At 46.3% G+C, this 19,407-nt stretch overlaps 1 protein-coding gene across 1 annotated transcript; it reads right to left on the bottom strand.

The window, feature by feature from the left end:
* Positions 1-1,795: 1,795 nt before the first annotated feature.
* LOC134346137 (uncharacterized) lies at positions 1,796-4,456 on the bottom strand. Its single transcript, XM_063047443.1, has 2 exons — positions 3,962-4,456; positions 1,796-2,355 (listed from the first exon to the last, which is right to left on the bottom strand). Exons 1-2 carry the CDS (start codon positions 4,448-4,450, stop codon positions 2,032-2,034), a joined length of 813 nt encoding a protein of 270 aa, XP_062903513.1. The 5' UTR covers positions 4,451-4,456; the 3' UTR covers positions 1,796-2,031.
* Between the last annotated feature and the right edge of the window lie 14,951 nt (positions 4,457-19,407).

The following is a 19,407-nucleotide window of genomic DNA, read 5'->3' as shown; positions in this document are numbered from 1 at the left end:
GGTGGCCGATTAGGAAAAGGGGAGGTGCAACGAGACCTGGGTGTCATTATACACCAGTCATTGAAAGTGGGCATGCAGGTACAGCAGGCGGTGAAAAAGGCGAACGGTATGCTGGCATTTATAGCGAGAGGATTCGAGTACAGGAGCAGGGAGGTACTACTGCAGTTGTACAAGGCCTTGGTGAGACCACACCTGGAGTATTGTGTGCAGTTTTGGTCCCCTAATCTGAGGAAAGACATCTTTGCCATAGAGGGAGTACAAAGAAGGTTCACCAGATTGATTCCTGGGATGGCAGGTCTTTCATATGAAGAAAGACTGGATGAACTGGGCTTGTACTCGTTGGAATTTAGAAGATTGAGGGGGGATCTGATTGAAACGTATAAGATCCTAAAGGGATTGGACAGGCTAGATGCAGGAAGATTGTTCCCGATGTTGGGGAGGTCTAGAACGAGGGGTCACAGTTTGAGGATAGAGGGGAAGCCTTTTAGGACCGAGGTTAGGAAAAACTTCTTCACACAGAGAGTGGTGAATCTGTGGAATTCTCTGCCACAGCAAACTGTTGAGGCCAGTTCATTAGCTATGTTTAAAAGGAAGTTAGATATGGCCCTTGTGGCTACAGGGGTCAGGGGGTATGGAGGGAAGGCTGGGTTCTGAGTTGGATGATCAGCCATGATCATAATAAATGGCGGTGCAGGCTCGAAGGGCCGAATGGCCTACTCCTGCACCTATTTTCTATGTTTCTATGTTTCTATGTTTGTTCTCTCTACCCAGAGTAGGATTATTCAGGATCATTAACCTTAAGTAGCCAATTCCTTCTAAAGCAGAGGTTCACAACCTGGGGTACACGGATCCCTCAGTTAATGGCATAAAAAAATTGAGAAATTGAACACTTCTGTTCCAGTTCCCCATAACTTCTGAACTACTGACATTTCAGTCTTGATATTTGGCATAAAAAATTGAAAAATCCTATTCTAAAGAGTCTGTATGCTGTTGAAGGAGCAGTCATGATTAATAATTAAGGAAGTTGATGTGGGTCATAACGTAGATCATGATCAGACTAGGGATGGAAATCAACTTTCCTTATGCCTTAAAATTCTTTGTGTGGGCTTTGTTTAGGGTGTGTTACGTCTCCCTTATGTTGCTTGATTACATTTGAATAGTTTTGGGCTCTAGGTCATTATATTGTATATCTGTGTGAATTGTAGCCTTGGTGAATCTCTGTTCTATGGCCGAGACTCAACTTTTCCGGACTCAAGAACAAATCAAAATGGGAGCAAAAGTAGCCACCAGGCCCCTTGGGTCTGCCGGGCCTTTCTATATGATCCTGTCTGATAGGTCTCAGGCTTGAACGCTTCTGTTCCAGTTCCCCATAACTCCTGAACTGCCGACATTTCAGTTGCTGATATTTTAGTTTTCCCTGATTTTTGTGCGGTGGGGTGGGAGCTCAAAATCCCTGGTTGTAACACTCATTCATGTGAACAAAGGGTTTCGGGCTGAATACTTCTGCAGGGCACAGTAGCTGGTGTTCAGGAAGTATACCCTGCCTTGCTGAGTTGTGGTCGATCATTGAAATGGCGATTAAAATGACGCCTCATTGTAATATTGTCAACAGTTGGTGTAGCGGTAAAACAAAAATCCGAAACCAAACCAAACAATTGCCGCCAGCCTGCGACCCCAGAGATAGTTGTTCTACCTGCTTGACTCACCCTCGGCTCCAATTAACTGTGTGTTCCAAAGAGTCGAATCCTTTATTCGATTCTTTATTAGCAATTAGAAAACATACAATATTAAAGCAATATTAAGTGATATTAAGCAGAAAGGAAAAATATGACCTCTGCATTTCCAAGCTACAAATACAAAGAAATAAGCAATAGTATGATATTTATTCCATTTGCTTTTACCGCAGCCCCACTAATGTGACTGCTTATTATAATAAAGATAATTAACGCGCAGCACAGAATACATGGCTCCCATCGTTGGTTATGATGAACTTTCACTGGGGCCAGCTTCATCAGCATTTGTATCTCTTGTTTAGTTCGAGCTCTGTTCACCTTGGTCAGATTTCTGTTCACTATGGTCAGAGTTCTGTTCACCTTGGTTAGAGTCCTGTTCACGCTGATCAGATTTGCTGAGTTTCAGTTTTGAAATTAGCTCTTTGGCCTCCATATTTGCAGTCTCTGCCACTCTCTTCCCCAACTCTTCCTTCACTTTGCTCCATCTCTTCTTTTCCACCGCTCGTTGATACTTGAACTCGTAATAACCTTCCTCAGTACAGTCACAAGAAGTCCAGCTCGGAATGAACTTTAGTAATAGCAGTAAGACCACAGTTAACGTCAGCAAAATGCTGCCAATTTTCTGTCAAGATATTAAAAAAAAACAAGGAGCTTATAAATAGAATGAGAGTAAATATTGAGATTGCCCAGCCACTGAAATTGATCAGGTATTTTTTCAGCGAGATCATCTATTGCTCCAATACTCATTCCTTGCACTAAATCCATATCATATTCTTCCATTCTAATCTAAAGAAAGCCATCAATCACTGCTTTGTATGCATTCGAATAGTGAGCCGGGAACCAACTGGTGGAGAACTGCATAAGGTCCCTACTCTCAAACTAAAGAGCGTCTCCCTTTGCATTACTTTGAATGCCCACAAGAAAATGAATGTCAGGGTATGAAATGTTGAGAGTATTGTAGATAGTGTGGAGGGCTGAAGGGAGGTTACAGCAGGACATCGATAGGATGCAAAACTGGGCTGAGAAATGGCAGATGGAGTTCAATCCAGATAAGTGTGAGGTGGTTCATTTTGGTAGGTCAAATATGATGTCAGAATATAGTATTAATGGTAAGACTCTTGGAAGTGTTAAGAATCAGAGGGATCTTGGGGTCCGAGTCCACAGGACACTCAAAGCTGCTGTGCAAGTTGACTCTGTGGTTAAGAAGGCATACAGTGCATCGGCCTTCTCAACCGAGAGGTAATGTTGCATTTATATAGGACCCTGGCCAGACCGCACTTGGAGTACTGTGCTCAGTTCTGGTCGCCTCATTACAGGAAGGACGTGGAAACCATAGAAAGGGTGCAGAGGAGATTGACAGGGATGTTGTCTGGACTGGGGAGCATGCCTTATGAGAATAGGTTGAGTGAATTCAGCCTTTTCTTTTAGAGTAACTGAGGATGAGAGGTGACATGACAGAGCTGTATAAGCTGATGAGAGGCATTGCTTGTGTGTATAGTCAGAGGCTTTTCCCCAGGGCTGAAATGGCTAACACGAGAAGGCACAGTTTAAAGGAAGTAGGTACAGAGGAGATGTCAGGGGTAAGTATTTTTATGCGGAGAGCGGTGAGTACGTAGAATGGGCAGCCGGTGGCGGAGGTGGAGGCGGATACAATAGGGTCTTTTAAGAAACTGCTGGACAGGTACATGGAGCTCAGAAAAATAGAGGGCTCCAGGTAACCCTAGGTAATTTCTAAAGTAAGTACATGTTCGGCACAGGTTTGTGGGCTAATGTCCTGTATTGTGCTGTAGGCTTTCTATGTTCTGTGTTTCTATGGAAATTGTGACATATATGTACTTGCATAATAAATTTACTTCGAACTTTTGAACTTTGACCTTTGCCGACTGCGATGTCCGAAAACGCTAACCCCATTTCCCTGCCTTTATTCTGTATCCCCTTACTCTTATCGTCTGTAAGCACCTATATTTAACTATTTCCGTCTCCAATGCCTCATCTAGCACCTCTTTCCAGATATTCACCACCATCTTGTGGAAAGCCTGTCGTTCAAATCACCCTGTAAATTTCTCCTTCTCACTTTAACCCTGCGCCATCATTTCTGTGTCAGTTCTGGGCGCTTTCTCGCATCTTAATTAAGATGTGCCGGGGCAGCAACGGCGCGGATAGATCCAGTAGCCGGAGACCTGCACTGTTATAATCGCGCACTTCAAGCAATATCTGACGATACTCACCCGGGACGTGAAGCAATGCTCGAGCAGAGAAGGCAAAGTTTCGAGGCTGCAAAACTCTTTGCATTTCTGTTGCGTCTGGTTGACTGAAGCGGCGTAATAACAGGCGACATAGTCCCCATCTAGTAGTAAAATAACAGCCCATATGATAGATGGGATCGATATTTGCATCAGTGTGTTCAATCCAAAACAAATTTTTCTGCAGGCGCTCCCGCAACCAGAGCATGCATTGTTTTCTTGACACCGTGAACCACACTCGGGACAGGGACTGCATTCTTCACACTTGGGACATCCACTGCACGTTCCACACTTGAGAAATCCACTGCACATTCCACACTTGAGAAATCCACTGCACGTTCCACACTTGGGAAATCCTCTGTACGTTCCACACTTGAGAAATCCACTGCACGTTCCACACCTGGGAAATCCTCTGTACGTTCCACACTTGAGAAATCCACTGCACGTTCCACACTTGCAACATCCACTGCACATTCCACACTCGGGACATCGACTGCACGTTCCACACTTACACAATCGCCGACAACCGGGTACCACCATCATACTGATGAGAAGGAGGACGACTGTGGGCACAAAAAAAGCAAGATCCGAATGGGTGGCATTCCATTTCGGATCACAGGGACATGGGCTGTTTTCCTCCACCAGATATTCTAGTCCATACAGAACGGCTGTTAATGCTGCATTCCGGAGGACACTAAAAGCGGTGGGAAAGAGTTTCGACAAGAGTTCTTTTAGGTCTGGAGACTGTTCCATCGCAGTTGCACAATTTGCCGGCCCGAACTCTCTTAGTAAAACAACCTTCACAGCAATGGGCGCGGAGATGAGCAGGAGTTCTTATTTGATCCGCAGAACTCCACGCAGAAGGGGAGGTTACGGAAGGGTTGTTGGAAACTCTGAAAACTCCTCAGTAAGGTTCGGACCCCGCCTACCTTAATACAGATTCCTGCCCTTGATAAAATACACATTATGCATTGTGCATAAATTTATTTACATTCAGTATGTCGTTCGGCCTAAATATTGATTGTATAATTGGTTCTATACATTTGTAGTGTCAGCGCCTCAGTCTTCGGGTCACTTTTACCACTCACATTGTTGCTTCTGGCCAAGGAAGAAATTTCCAGTGTTTAGTCCCTCAGTGTCTAATGCGGAAGGAGGTTCAACGGTAGACCGATATGTGTCCCGGAAAACAGCCCGTAGATCAGGTAACTCGTTTGAATCCCTTGCATTCTTCTGCAGACCTTCCTTGCAAATCGACTCTCCGTACGAAAACTGGGCATTGTTTCATGCATATCGCAGTCGTCACCAGGTCCGTGCTGTGTTGATAGTGTGACTGTCAGCCGGCTTCTTGTTGCGAAGCATTCTTGCCTTGCTCTGTTACCTGCATGGTAACTGACTTCATCAGAGCCTGGTTATTCTGAATATTTAAGCTGTGTGAATTGTGCTGTTCCTTACTCAGTCTATTAGCCAACGCCTGATAGTGTCTCTGTCGTGTAATCCAGTGCGCTTTCCTTTCCAATCTGTTTTTTTTTCTGCCTTGCAATTTTTATATTATGGACCTGTTTGATTTTAGAACTTTTGATTCAGTCTGTTGTGTTTTTTGAAATTGCTTGCCTGCTACTTTTTACTTTTGTTTTCGTTATGTCCGGCCTCCTGATTTAGATTATTGCCTTTGTTTTCCAACTGTGCTGGAAAGGCAAAATATCCAGTAAAGTATTTGCCTGGATATTCACTCTGGCCTCCCGTGTGATCTCTACATCTCCGTTCATTTCTCATTCATCCTCTTGGGTACAGTGGTGGAGTTCCGGACTGCCACACCGGAGACCCTTATCAAGCCCAGTCAGGCCAGAGAGTGACTCGGACTTTCAGAAAGTATTCTAGAGGGAAGGCGCCCACCTATTGCCATCCAAGTGAGGTATTTGTGCTACACACATCAAAGTTGCTGGTGAACGCAGCAGGCCAGGCAGCATCTCTAGGAAGAGGTACAGTCTGCCTGGCCTGCTGCGTTCACCAGCAACTTTGATGCGTGTAGCTATTTCTATAGGATTGTCGTACCTGAGTGTCCATGGAGAAAGAAGATACGGTATCCGCACGTACCATAGAAGTGTTCCAGGTCGTTGGGCACCATAGGGGATAAATTACATCGTAGATAAGTAAACGGTAGGGCACTGAGGAGTATGGTAGAAGCAAGGGATCTGGGAATCAAGGTCAATAATTCGTTGAAAGGGGCATCACAGGTCAATAGGTTTGTAAAGAAAGCTTTTGGCACATTGGCTTTCATAGAGTAATGAATTGAGTACAGGAGATGGGTTGTTATGTTGAAATTGTATAAGACGTTGGTGAGGACTAATTTGGAGAATTGTGTGCATTTTGGTCACCTACCTTTCGGAAAGATATAAACAAGGTTGATATGGAGAAAATTTGCAAGGTTGTTGCCGGGTCTGGAGAACCTGGATTATAAGGAAAGATTGAATAGATTAGGACCAGTGATCAAGGTTGGTGCAGTTCCCATACCAGGCGGTGATACAGCCAGTAAGGATGCTTTCAATGGTGCCCATGTAGAAGTTCTTGAGGATTTGGGGGCCCAAGCCGAACTTCTTCAGTCGCCTGAGGTGGAAGAGATGCTTTTGTGTTTCTTTTTTATCACACCACGAGTGTGTACAGTCCAAGTGAGATCATCAGATATAACAAGGAACTTGAAACTACTCATCCTCTCTACTGCAATCCCATTGATGTTGATTGGACCAAACCTGTCTCCGTTCCTCCTGTATTCCACAGTCAGCTCTTTTGTTGTTTGGACATTGAGGGAGAGATTGTTATCTTGGCACCATTGTGTCAGGATGTCAACCTCTCCTCTATAAGTTGTCTCATTGTCACTAGAAATAAGGCCAATCAAAGTTGTGTCATCCGCAGATTGGAGATGTTTGTGGCAGTACAGTCGTGGGTGTAAAGGGAGTAGAGAGGGGACTCAGAACACAACCCTGGGGGCACCTGTGTTGAGGGTCAGAGATTTCCAGCATCTGAAGAATCTCTCAGGTTGTTGATACAACTCTTCCTTGCTCTACCCACGTTCTTCCCTGGAGTGAAACTCTCAGTACTGAAAATTTCCATCAGTTATCAGCTTAATATCTACAATGTTTAAACAATCTACCATCCACAAATACATTAAGATGCAAGACTGAAACACGTTTGTGTAACGACTTCCATGCTCTCCGGACGCTCTTTCATCCCCGCTCTCCCACTGGACAGAAGATACAAACACCTGAAAGCACGTACCACCAGGCTGAAGGACAGATTCGATGCCGCTATTGATCAGTCCCCTAGTATGATCAGATGCACTCTTCACATCACAATTTACCCCGTTATGTCCTTGCACCTTCCTGTCTACCTGCTCTGCACTATCCCTGTAGCTGTTACACTTTATTCTGCAATCGGTTATTGTCAGTGGAGTGCAAAAATGTTTGAGTCCATTCTGTAGTAGTTCACTCACCTTTGGTCCCCAGCGGAATCTCAACTCTCACCTGTGGCTCCAAGTAGGTGTTCACATGTGATGGTAGCCATGCCCTGGTTACACTGCTTTGATGGGGGGCTAAGCCAGGGTACCTCATACCCAGGTGAGAAATGGACATGTCTGTCCTAGCATGAAAAGGCAGCTCCAGCAGACTAAGTGGATGAGATCAACAGTAACATTCAACAACCGGGAAGGCGGCTCTGCATTGCTTCGAGGAGAGCGAAGTGCGTGCCAAGGCACAGAAGTAGTCATGGTCTACCACTGCAAGGAAGACCTCAGTTGTAACCACTAATCATACCACTGGACCTGGACTTCTGAGGTCGAGAGAGGGGAACAGCCTTTCCTGTTTATAAACTCTCCCGCACTGGTTTCTTAGTGCAGTTCACATCATTTAAGATCTTCACAAATCTGTCATATTCAGGATAAGATAGACAGTCAATCAATTTATCACCTCAATGTACTGTTGTAAGAAATTGCTTTGTATGAACGGTAAGCAGGCTTTCGCTGTACTTCAGTACATGTAAAAATAATAAAATGAAATCTAAGGAAATGAACAAACGGTCTACGCTTCGGGTCGACACCCTTCATCAGGACTGGAAAGGAAAGGGGAAGACAACAGAATAAAAAGTTGCAGGGTCGGGGAATGTGGCCTAGCTTCAAGGTGATAGGTAACAGCTGAGTGGGAAAGGTAAAGGGCTGGAGAAGAAGGAATCTGATAGGAGAGGAGAATGACCATGGGAGAAAGAGAAGAAGGAGGGGCACCAGGGGGGCCATAATAGGCAGGTGAGAAGATGTGCGGAATAGAAAGAGAGGGAAGCTGGGGGGAAATCTGGAAGGAAAAATCGATGTTCATGCATCAAGTTTGAGGCTACCCAGACGGAATATGAGATGTTTCTCTTCCACCTTGGGAGTAGCCCCATCGTGGAACAAGAGAAGGCCATGGACGGAGATGTTGGAACGGGAGTGAGAATTGGAAATAAAATGGTTGGCTACTGGGAAACTCCACTTTTGGTGAATAGAGCAGAGCTGCTCGACAAAGCGTTCCCCCAATATACAACATATCTCACCAATATAGAGGAGGCCACATAGGGAGTGCCGAATACAGTAGACGAACCCAGTAAATTCGCAGGTGAAGTGTTGCCTCTCCTGGAAGGAGTATTTGGGGCCCTGATAGGAGGCGATGGGGCAGGTGAATATGCAGCTGTAGCACTTTGGCCACGTGCAGGAATAAATGCTCAGAGGGACATTAGTGGGGAAGGACAAACGGACAAGGGAATCACGGAGGGGAGCCAGCTCTGCGAAAAGCGAAGAATTGAGTAGGGGGAGGGAAAGATGTATTTGTGGTAGGATCCCTAAGAAAATGGTAGAATTTGCGGTGAATTATGGGCTGGATGCGGGAGCTCACGGCGGTAGATAGTAACAAAAGGATCTCTATCGCTGATAAGGCAGCAGGAAGAAGGGGTGAAAGCAAATATCTGGGGAATGGAGGAGATCCGGACAAGGGCATCATCAACAGTGGAAGAAGGGAAACCCCATTCTTTGATGAAGGAAGATACCTCTGAAGTCTGCTGAATAAACAAATGTTTTGGTTCAAGTAATACATCCCATCATCTACCTGTTTAACCATTTAATCTTTGTTTTAAAATCTTTTCGCATTTCCATCAATTCCTTAGAGATTCCACTTGCCCACACATGAGGAGCAAATTTACGGTGCCTGATTAACTTACTGGCCCGCACGTCGTTGGGATGTGGCAGGAAACCTGAGGACCCAGGGGGAGCCCGAATCACATGGTGACATGGTGCATGTGCCAACTCCATACCGGCAGGGGTCCGGATTGATCCCTTGTCTCTGGCACTGTGAGGAAGCAGCTTTTAATACCCATGCCCAACATGCCACCCCATAGCCAGGGTGAGTAGAGCAGGAACAATTAGAAATGCGAATTAGTCAATGCGTTTTACTGTAAGGTGTTCAGAAAACGGAGAGGTGCAACACACATAAAATGCAGGAGGAAATCAGCAGGTCAGGCAGCATCTTTAGAAATGAATAAACAGTTGATGTTTGAGGCTGAGACCTTTCTTCAGAACTGGAAAGAAAGGGGGAAGATGTCAGAATAGAAAGATGGCGGGGGGAGGGGGCAGAGGTAAAAGAGGACTAGGTAGAAGGTGATAGGTGAAGCCATGTGTGTGGGAGGGGTAAAGAGCTGGAGAAGAAGAAATTTTCCACAGCCTGGATTTCGGGGATGTGGGCAGTACATTGACACGGCTGTTGCCTCACAGTTCCAGTGACACGGGCTCCATCCCAACCTCTGGCGCTGAGTTTGGAGTTTATAGGTTGTTCCTGTAACTGCGCGGCTTTTCCCCTGGGTGCTCCAGTTTCCTCACACCTTCCGGAGCCGCACGGGTTGGTGTATTAATTGGTGGAGTTAACCCCTTCCCCGATACTAACGCCACCCCTCAAACTGCAACGAGATATTTGGGACCCATCGGTGCAGGAATCCTTTCTTGGAGACAAACTGGGGCTTGGTGTAGTCAACACTTAAGTCCCTGTGGGGCGGGAGAGAATTCCAGGGTCCCGCTGCCATTCGACACTGCGGAGTGCTGTCCCGTGCTTCTCAAACACTCTAGCTGTTTACTGATAAAGAGTCCGAAAGAGTGACACTGGTGTACCGTGCGGAGAAATGTATTGATCTGATGACACAACGAATGTACTGACTCTATCCGGAGCAATCTCCTCTACATCGATGACCCGACATAGATCGGGGGACCGCTTTGTCGTGTATTTATGCCCATCTTCCACAACAGGCAAGGATATCCCAGTGGTCAACCATTTTGTTTCCAATCTCCATTTTGACCATGGCCTCCTTTACCGCCACGATGAGGCAACTCTCAGGTTGGAGGAGCAACACCTCAAATTCCATCCAGGTAGCTTCCAACCTGATAGGATGAACATGAATTTCGCTACCTCTGGTATTTTCCATCTCCTCTTTCTCTTCTGCCATTCATCAGGACTCCCCTCTTGTCTCTTCATCAGTCTATCATCTCACTCTGGTGCCCCTCCTCCTTCACTTGCTCCCAAGGTCCACGCTCCTCTCCTGCCAGCTTCCTCCTTCTTCAGCTATGTACCGTTTGCACCCAGCTTCACATTCATCACCAGCCCCCTCCCACCTTCCTTCCCCCTCACCAGGCTTCACTTATCACCTTCTAGTGTGTACTCCTTCCCCTCCCCCACCTTCTTATTCCAGCTTCTTCCCCCTCCCTGTACAGTCCTGATGAAGTGTCAATCGTTTGTTCCCCTCCTTCGATGCTGCCTGACCTGCTGACTTCTTCAGGCATTTTATAAGTATTACTCTGGATTTAGGCATCTGTAAAATCTTTGTGTTAGTGATGTAATGGCTGTACCTTATTTCTTGATCACATTTTCAAAAATAAAATTTAATTTCTGCAATAAGATGAGAAACTCAAGATGCATATTGTGATAAACGTCAGCTTCTACTGGAAGGTCATCCAACTTGGTGAAAGACACACTTTGCTTGGTCTGAATCATGCTCATCTTCCAGTGTCTGGAGATGTCCGTAGGGGAATGCTGCTTACTGGCACATCCTGAGGTGCAGGAGAATGTGCTATGAAACACACTAATGCTCTGCGGGGAAAGAGCACAGTCTGTGGTCCTGCTACCACTGGGCTGGGTCCTGTGTAACAGCCCCTCGAATACTTCATGGGTGTACTGAGTTGAGGAGGAAACAGGAGTGGCGTTCCTAGGGCAGAAATGGCTAATACGAGAGAGGGAGGACAATTTGAAGGTGATCGGTGGAAAGTGTAAGGGGCAATGTTCCCTCTAAGGTGTGCAGGTGTACACATCTTTTGCTTTTAGAGCAGAAAAGAATTCAAACAGCACTCAAAAGTTTGTCACTCTCTGCCTCATTGGCATATTAAGTATTTTCATAATCGTACACAATCACACTTCCTTTTCCGGTTTCTGATGCGGGCGGTCTGACAACGTGGAGTGTGCAATGATTTTTTTGCAGATTTTCGAACCGGCTTATTTATATTGTTTTTCTTGAAGAAATTATTCAGTGTGCACGTGCTGTTGTCATTCGGAAAAAAATTGCTCAGCATGGGAATTTTGTGCAATGGTCATTATAAATTAGAGGGAACATTGATCGGGGGAATTTTCATTACAATGAGAGTGGTGGGTGGGTGGAATGCCCTGCCCTGCCAGGTGGTAGACCCAGATGCATCAGGAGCATTTTAGAATCACTAAGATAGGTACGTACATAGATGACAGAAAAATGGAGGACTACATGGGAGGGAAGGGATCGATTGATCTTGGAGTAGATTAAAAGATTGGCACAACATCGTGGGCCGAAGGGCCAGTAGTGTGTTATAATATTCTGAGAGATGTATTGATTTGATGCACCAATTGCATTTCCAGTGTATATAATGCTGGATAAAATACGTATATTTGGAAACAAATTGCATAATATGCCTGATGTATAGCAGAATGAAGACACAGAATGACACCCTGATTGATTATATTTACTCTGTATATTATATATATATAATGAATAAAGTTTACTTTTGGGGGAAAAAAGAGTGCAGGGTAACCACATCACTGAACTCTGAGAGCACTTGGGAGAGAATTTAGATAAGCTAGATTTCATTATAAAATTCCTTCAAGCATTCCATGAGAAAGGATCAGGCAACAAAGGAACCTGAAGCCTACACACAATAAGATGAGAGGAGTAGCAAGGTCGTTTCAAGTCGGGAGAGCTTAGATGGGAAGCTAAACCGTTTTACCTAGAATCTGGTAGAAACGAGGCACATAAAAAGAATGTCTTCAGTAAGTTCCAGATTTTTCCACACACAGGGCTGCAGGATTGAAAAGAATGGTGTGGCGAAGAGGAGGACAAATTGGGCGCAGATATAAAGGCAGCTCCTTCAGAAAGGAGGCGTGACACTGACTGGCCAATGGAGGGCAGCGTTAATCTGACGGTGGTGGAGGAAGCTATCTCACCTCCCTCACAGTCATTCTCCCACCACCAGCTTTAGGAGAGGAACCAGGCCTGGACCCCTTTGAGGCCACAAGGTATCGAATTGTGATCATACTCTTTCCAAAACAGAGAATTTACAGCTAAACCAGCACTTGATTCAAACCACTCCAGTCTAACAAGTTAAAACGGTATTTTGCCTGCGCCCAACTTTTATTGAAACGTGCTTAGTAAGTGGTGCTGACAGAAGCCGGGGACGTGGGTCTTTCCTGACCTGGTGCAGTTTTCTACGCTGTGATTCCAGTTACAATCCCAGAGAGAATGTAACAGCATGAACGGATCTGAACTTCCAAATTAGGCTCAAGATCTACGACCAGATTACATTGACCTACAGAACTGGACCGGGGATGGAGCTTAAAAGGAGGGAAAAACTGAGTTGCAACTATGAGAGAGGCTACATTCATGTGCAACTTTCATCTGGTAAATTAGGGTTGAAAAGTCTACACAGGAGGCACTTGGGAGAAGGTTGTCCCAGGCTGATTCCTGTGATGAAGAGGTGATTTTCATTCAGCACGTAAGACCTGAACGTACAGAAGTCCAGAAAAAAAATGAGGTGATCTTAGAGAATCACTTATGCCCTAACGGAGGCTCAGAAGGGCAAGATACCGAGAGAATCTAAAACCAGGGGAATATTTCACAGAGATGAATTAAGGCACAGGCAAGAAGGAATTTCTTCTCTCAGAGATAGGAATCTTGAATTTTCCTAACAAAACAGAAAATGCTAGAAACACAGGATAGGTAAGGCAGCAGCTATGCAAAGAGAAACAGACTTAATGTTTCAGGTCAGGTTGGAAATGGAAAAGAGGAAATAAAACTAAGTTAGCGTCAATCTATAGGGAGAGAGTGGGAGGAAAGGCAGGGACAAAGGGAGTATTGAGATTGAGGGAGGCCAGGGTTGCCATGGAGATAAGTTGTAAATGAGATCATCCCGACCTACTACCCTCATTATGCAACTTTGATGAATGAAGGATAACATTTGCCCTCACCAACTGTCCTTTAATAGCCCACTAACCTGATGGCCTTATTCATTGCTTATTCCTCTGACAAATCAAGCCTCAACGTTTTGGAGTTATTTCCTTTGTCCTCTCCATTCCTCCGTCACTATCCCTGCAGTTATCGCAAGGCAAAACACACTTCTTTCCATAGCCACCCCTCTCACCAAATTCTGACAAAGTCTGCTTCTCCCCAGTTGCTGCCTGACTTGTTGAGTGTTTCCAACATTTTCTGATTTAATTTTGTACTTCCTGCATCTGCAGGTCTTTTATTTAGATTTTTCATTGCAACTCTCTACAGGAGAGGTGAAGGGATCCTGACTTAATCCTTATGAACTGTGCTTTTAAGGAGAGAGAGAGAGCTGTACAGCACAGACAGCTTGTTATTGAGAGAGAGAGAGAGAGAGACGAGGACTGCTCACAGTTTGTTTGGAATTTCTGCAAGGAAACTGCCAGCTCCTGAGTTCCTACAGAGAGAGAAGGGAGAAGCCAGTTGATGGACAGCTGCTGTTCAGCTCAGCAGTATTTAATCCAGCGTAGTTGCCTGTTTCACAGGACACTCAGATGCAGTGAAATTACCACTATCCTGTTCAGGTGCCCACTAGTGTGGAACTGAGGATTGATTGTGAGGCATCGATCTGTGATTATTGGTGCATGAAAGAGCGACCCTGTGGAGTCTATCAGTGTGTCTGACCTCTGCCTGGGTTGGTAGACCATCACTTGAAGACGGTGCCCTTAAGTTGGTCAAGTTTGGCTAACATAGGTTGGACAAGCGGAAAGGCCAGCAAGTGAGTGGGCCAGTGAAGGAGTGGAGCTTTGAGGCGCTGACTTAAGAGGCTTCGACGAGAAGAGGCAGAGGAGGAGATTGCTCCCAGTTCGGCTTTACAATGTTTCCCGAGACGGTGAAGAGTCTTGGGGGAACTCCCCTCTCCCGCAGAGTCACATCTGCCAGAAGTGCATGCGGCTGGGCGATATGGAAGACCTTGTAAGGAATCTGGAGCAGCAGCTGGATGACCTTTGATTCACAAGGGAGAATGAGGCAGTCATAGATGAGAGTTACAGGGAGGTAGTCACACCTAGGCTGTCGGAAGCTGGTCGTTAGGTGACAGTCAGAGTGGGGAAAGCAAAGGTGAGCAGACAGGTAGTGCAGAGCACCCCTGTAGCCATTCCCCTGAATAATAAGTTTACTGTTCTGGATACTGTTGGCGGGGACAACGACCGGGTGAGCCACGGTAGCAGGGCCTCCGGCACTGAGTCTGACCCTGTGGTGCAGAAGGGTGGGACGGAGAAGAGGAGAGCTGTCGTCATTGGAGACTATATAGTCAGGGGAGTAGACAGGAGATTTTGTGGACATGAGAAGGACACCCGCATGTTTTTTTGCCTCCCCGGTGCCACGGTCCAGGATGTCTCTGACCGGGTGCACGACATCCTGGTACGAGAGGGAAAGCAACCAGAAGTCGTGAAATACGTTGGTACCAGTGACACAGGCAGGAAGAGGGATGAGGTCCTGAAGTGTGAGTTTCGGGAACTAGGCAGAAGGCTGAAGAACAGGACCTCAACGGTGGCGTTCTCAGGATTGCTGCCAGTGCTACGTGATACTGATGGTAAGAATTGGAGGAGATGGCAGTTGAATGCGTGGCTGAGGAGTTGGTGCAGGGGGCAAGGTTTTAGATTTTTGGATCATTGGGATCACTTCTGGGGAAGGTGGGACCTGTACAATTTGGATGGATTGCACCTGAACTCGAAGGGGAGCAATATCCTGGCAGGTAGGTTTGCTAGCATGGTTCAGGAGGGTTTGAACTAATTTGTAAGGGGTATGAGACCCAGAGCGAAAGAGCAGTGGAAGATGTGCATGGCGGAAAGCCAGATCTAACATATAGAGAGGCTTTGAGGAAAGAGAAGCTGAATAAAGAGTGTAAAGGTAGTAAGGTAGAAGGGCTAAAGTGTGTGCACTTCAATGCAAGAAGCATCTGTCATGGTCCGGTCCGTGAAGTCCACATTCCAGTTCACAGAACGGTCCATCGATCTTTATTCCAAGTTTTACGGTATTCCCTTGTTCTGTTGGGTGTAAATTGAAGCACATGATTCTCATTTTGGGCTGACTACATAATTAGCTCCTGGGGTCAGCTCCAGTTGCTGGACTGTTCTCTTCCCTTCACATTCCTCCTGAAGCCTTTCCTGCAAACTCTGCCTGAAGCCTTGCCTGCAACCTCTGCCTGCAACCTCTGCCTGAAGCCTTGCCTGCAAACTCTGCCTGAAGCCTTGGTCTGAAGCCTTGCCTGCAAACTCTGCCTGAAGCCTTGGTCTGAAGACTTGCCTGCAACCTTGCCTGCGTCCTCGCCTGTATCACTGTCAAGTTCTATCGCTGGAGCAACACCGGAGCCTTGCTGTGTCTACAAACGTAGGTAAGGAACTGTCCATCATTGTTTGAAACTGTCTCTGTGTCCATGCCTTCGCTATGTAGGTCCGGCCGTTTGCCGCTACATTGTGTTTAGAACTGTCTCTGTGTCCACGCCTTCGCTAGGTAGGTCCGGCCATTTGCCGCTACCCTGTGTTGGGAACTGTCTCTCTGTGTTCTATGTACGAGTCCCGGCCCTATGTCCTCCTCCCTAGGAGGGGTCCTGACTCTGTCCAAAGTCCTGGCCCCAAGTCTTGTCCCCGAGGAGGGGTCCCGGCTCTGTGTTGCATGTTCCTGTCTCTCAAGACCAAGGCTCTGTGTTCTGCATTCCTATCTCTCAAAACCAAGGCTCTGTTTTCTGCGTTCCTGTCTCCCAAGACCAAGGCTCCGTGTTCTGCGTTACTGTCTCCCAAGACCAAGTCTGATCTTCGTGTCCTCATCCAGTTCTGATCCCGCATCATGCTGCCACGTCCAGTCCTGTTGCCTTGTCACGTCTTGTTCTAGCCTAGATATGGAGTCCGAGCCCGGGTCAAGACCCAGGTTCTGGGTCCCTGTCCAGTCTCTGGCTCGGAGTCCTTGTCCAGGTTCCAAGTTCCTTGTTCCTCGTCCAGGTCCCGCTTTCCTAGTCTAGTCCTAGCCCAGGCCCTGTATCCTAGTCTCGTCCAGGGCCTGTGTCTCGTCCAGTGTCGTCTCTTCCCCACTTCCTTGCTTGCTTTATGCACCTAGTCCTACCCCTAGTACTTCAGTGTCTGTTTCTTACATTTGGGTCCGCTCCCAGCCCCCCTTTTATGACAGGATCATCAGGAACAAAGGTGATGAACTGAGAGCCTGGATACATACATGGAATTATGATGTAGTGGCCATTACAGAGACTTGGCTGGCACCAGGGCAGGAATGGATTCTCAATATTCCTGGATGTCAGTGCTTTCAAAGAGATAGAGGGGGGAAAGGGGTGGAGGGGTGTTATTACTGGTCAGGGATACTATTACAGCTACAGAAAGTGTGTGTAATGTAGCAGGATCGTCTTTTGAGTCAGTATAGGTGGAAGTCAGGAACAGGAAGGGAGCAGTTACTCAGCTGGGAGTATTCTAAATGCCCACTGGTAGCAGCAAAGACACCGAGGTCCAGATTGGGAGGCAGATTTTGGAAAGGTGCAAAAATAACTGGGTTGTTATCATGAGTGACTTTAACTTCCCTAATATTAGTTGGCACCTGATTAGTTCCAAAAACTCAGACGGGGCAGAATCTGTTAAGTGTGTCCAGGACAGATTCCTGTCACAGTATGTTGACAGGCCGACGAGGGGGAACGCCATACTGGATCTAGCATTAGGTAACGAATTTGGTCAGTTCACAGATCTCTCAGTGGGTGAGCATCTGGGGGACAGTGACCACCACTCCCTGGCCTTTAGCATTATCATGGAAAGGGATAAAATCAGAGAGGACAGGAAAATGTTTAATTGGGGAAGGGCAAATTATGAGGCTATAAGGCTAGAACTTGCGGGTGTGAATTGGGATGAGGTTTTTGCAGGGAAATGTACTATGGACATGTGGTCGATGTTCAGGGATCTCTTGCAGGATGTTAGGGATAAATTTGTCCCGCTGAGGAAGATAAAGAATGGTTGGGTGAAGGAACCATGGGTGATAAGTGAGGTGGAAAATCTAGTCAGGTGGAAGAAGGCAGCATACATGAGGTTTAGGAAGCAAGTATCAGATGGGTCTATTGAGGAATGTAGAGTAGCAGAAAGGAGCTTAAGAAGGTGCCGAGGAAAGCAAGAAGGGGGCATGAGAGGGCCTTGGTGAGTAGGGTAAAAGAAAACCCCAAGGCATTTTTCAATTATGTGAAGAACAAAAGGATGACAGCAGTGAAGTTGGGTCCAATTAGTGATAAAGTTGGGAAGATGTATATGGAGGCTTATGAAGTGAGTGAGGTCCTCAATGAATACTTCTCTTTGGTATTCACCAATGAGAGGAAACTTGATGACAGTGAGGACTGAGTGAGGTTGATGTTCTGGAGCATGTTGATATTAAGGGAGAGGTGGTGTTGGAGTTGTTAAAATACATTATGATTGATAAGTTCCCAGGACCTGACGGAATATTCCTCCGGCTGCACCACGAGGCGAGGGAAGAGATTGCTGAGCCTCTAGCTAAGATCTTTATCTCCTTGTTGTCCACGGGAATGGTACCGGAGGACTGGAGGGAGGGGAATGTTGTTCCGTTGTTCAGAAAAGGTAGTTGGGATAGTCCGGGTGATTATAAACCAGTGAGCCTTATGTCTGTGGTGGGAAAGCTGTTGGAAAAGATCCTTAGAGATCGGATCTATGGGTATTTAGAGAATCATGGTCTGATCAGGGATAGACAGCATGGCTTTTTGAAAGGCAGATTGTGTCCAACAACCTGATAGAGTTCTTTGAGGAGGTGACCAGGCATATAGACGAGGGTAGTGCAGTGGATGTGATCTACATGGATTTAAGTAAGGCATTTGACAAGGTTCCACACGGTAGGCTTACTCAGGAAGTCAGAAGCCATGGGATCCAGGGAAGTTTGGCCAGGTGGATTCAGAATTGGCTTGCCTGCTGAAGGCAGATGGTCGTGGTGGAGTGAGCACATTCAGATTGGAGGGTTGTGACTAGTGGTGTCCAAACAAGGATCGGTTCTGGGACCTCTACCTTTCGTGATTTTTATTAACGTCCTGGTGTAGGGGTAGAAGGGTGGGTTGGCAAGTTTGCAGACGAAACAAAGGTTAGTGGTGTTGTAGATAGTGCAGAGGATTGTCAAAGATTGCAGAGAGACATTGATAGGATGCAGGAGTGGGCTGAGAAGTGGCAGATGGATTTCAACCCAGAGAAGCGTGAGATGGTACACTTTATAATGACAAACTCTAAGGCAGAGTACAAAGTAAATGGCAGGATACTTGGTAGTGTGGAGGAGCACAGGGATCTCGGGGTACATGTCCACAGATCCCTGAAAGTTGCCTCACAGGTGGATAGGGTAGTTAAGAAAGCTTATGGTGTGTTAGCTTTCATAAGTCGAGGGATAGAGTTTAAGAGTCACGATGCAGCTCTATAAAACTCTGGTTAGGCCACACTTGGAGTACTGTGTTCAGTTCTGGTCGCCTCACTATAGGAAGGATGTGGAAGGATTGGAAAGGGTACAGAGGAGATTTACCAGGATACTGCCTGGTTTAGAGAGTATGCATTATGATCAGAGATTAAGGGAGCTAGGGCTTTACTCTTTGGAGAGAAGGAGGATGAGAGGAGACATGATAGAGGTGTACAAGATAACAAGAGAAATAGAGTGGATAGCCAGCGTCTCTTCCCCAGGGCACCACTGCTCAATACAAGAGGACGTGGCTTTAAGGTAAGGGGTGGGAAGTTCAAGAGGGATATTAGAGAAAGGTTTTTTACTCAGAGAGTGGTTGGTGCGTAATATGCACTGCCTGAGTCAGTGGTGGAGGCAGATACACTGGTGAAGTTTAAGAGACTACT

The sequence above is a fragment of the Mobula hypostoma genome, chromosome 5, assembly GCF_963921235.1.
Source record: "Mobula hypostoma chromosome 5, sMobHyp1.1, whole genome shotgun sequence".
Taxonomy (NCBI): domain Eukaryota; kingdom Metazoa; phylum Chordata; class Chondrichthyes; order Myliobatiformes; family Myliobatidae; genus Mobula; species Mobula hypostoma.
The sequence above is the reverse complement of the archived record's forward strand: the minus strand, read 5'-3'. Positions and strand labels throughout refer to the sequence as shown.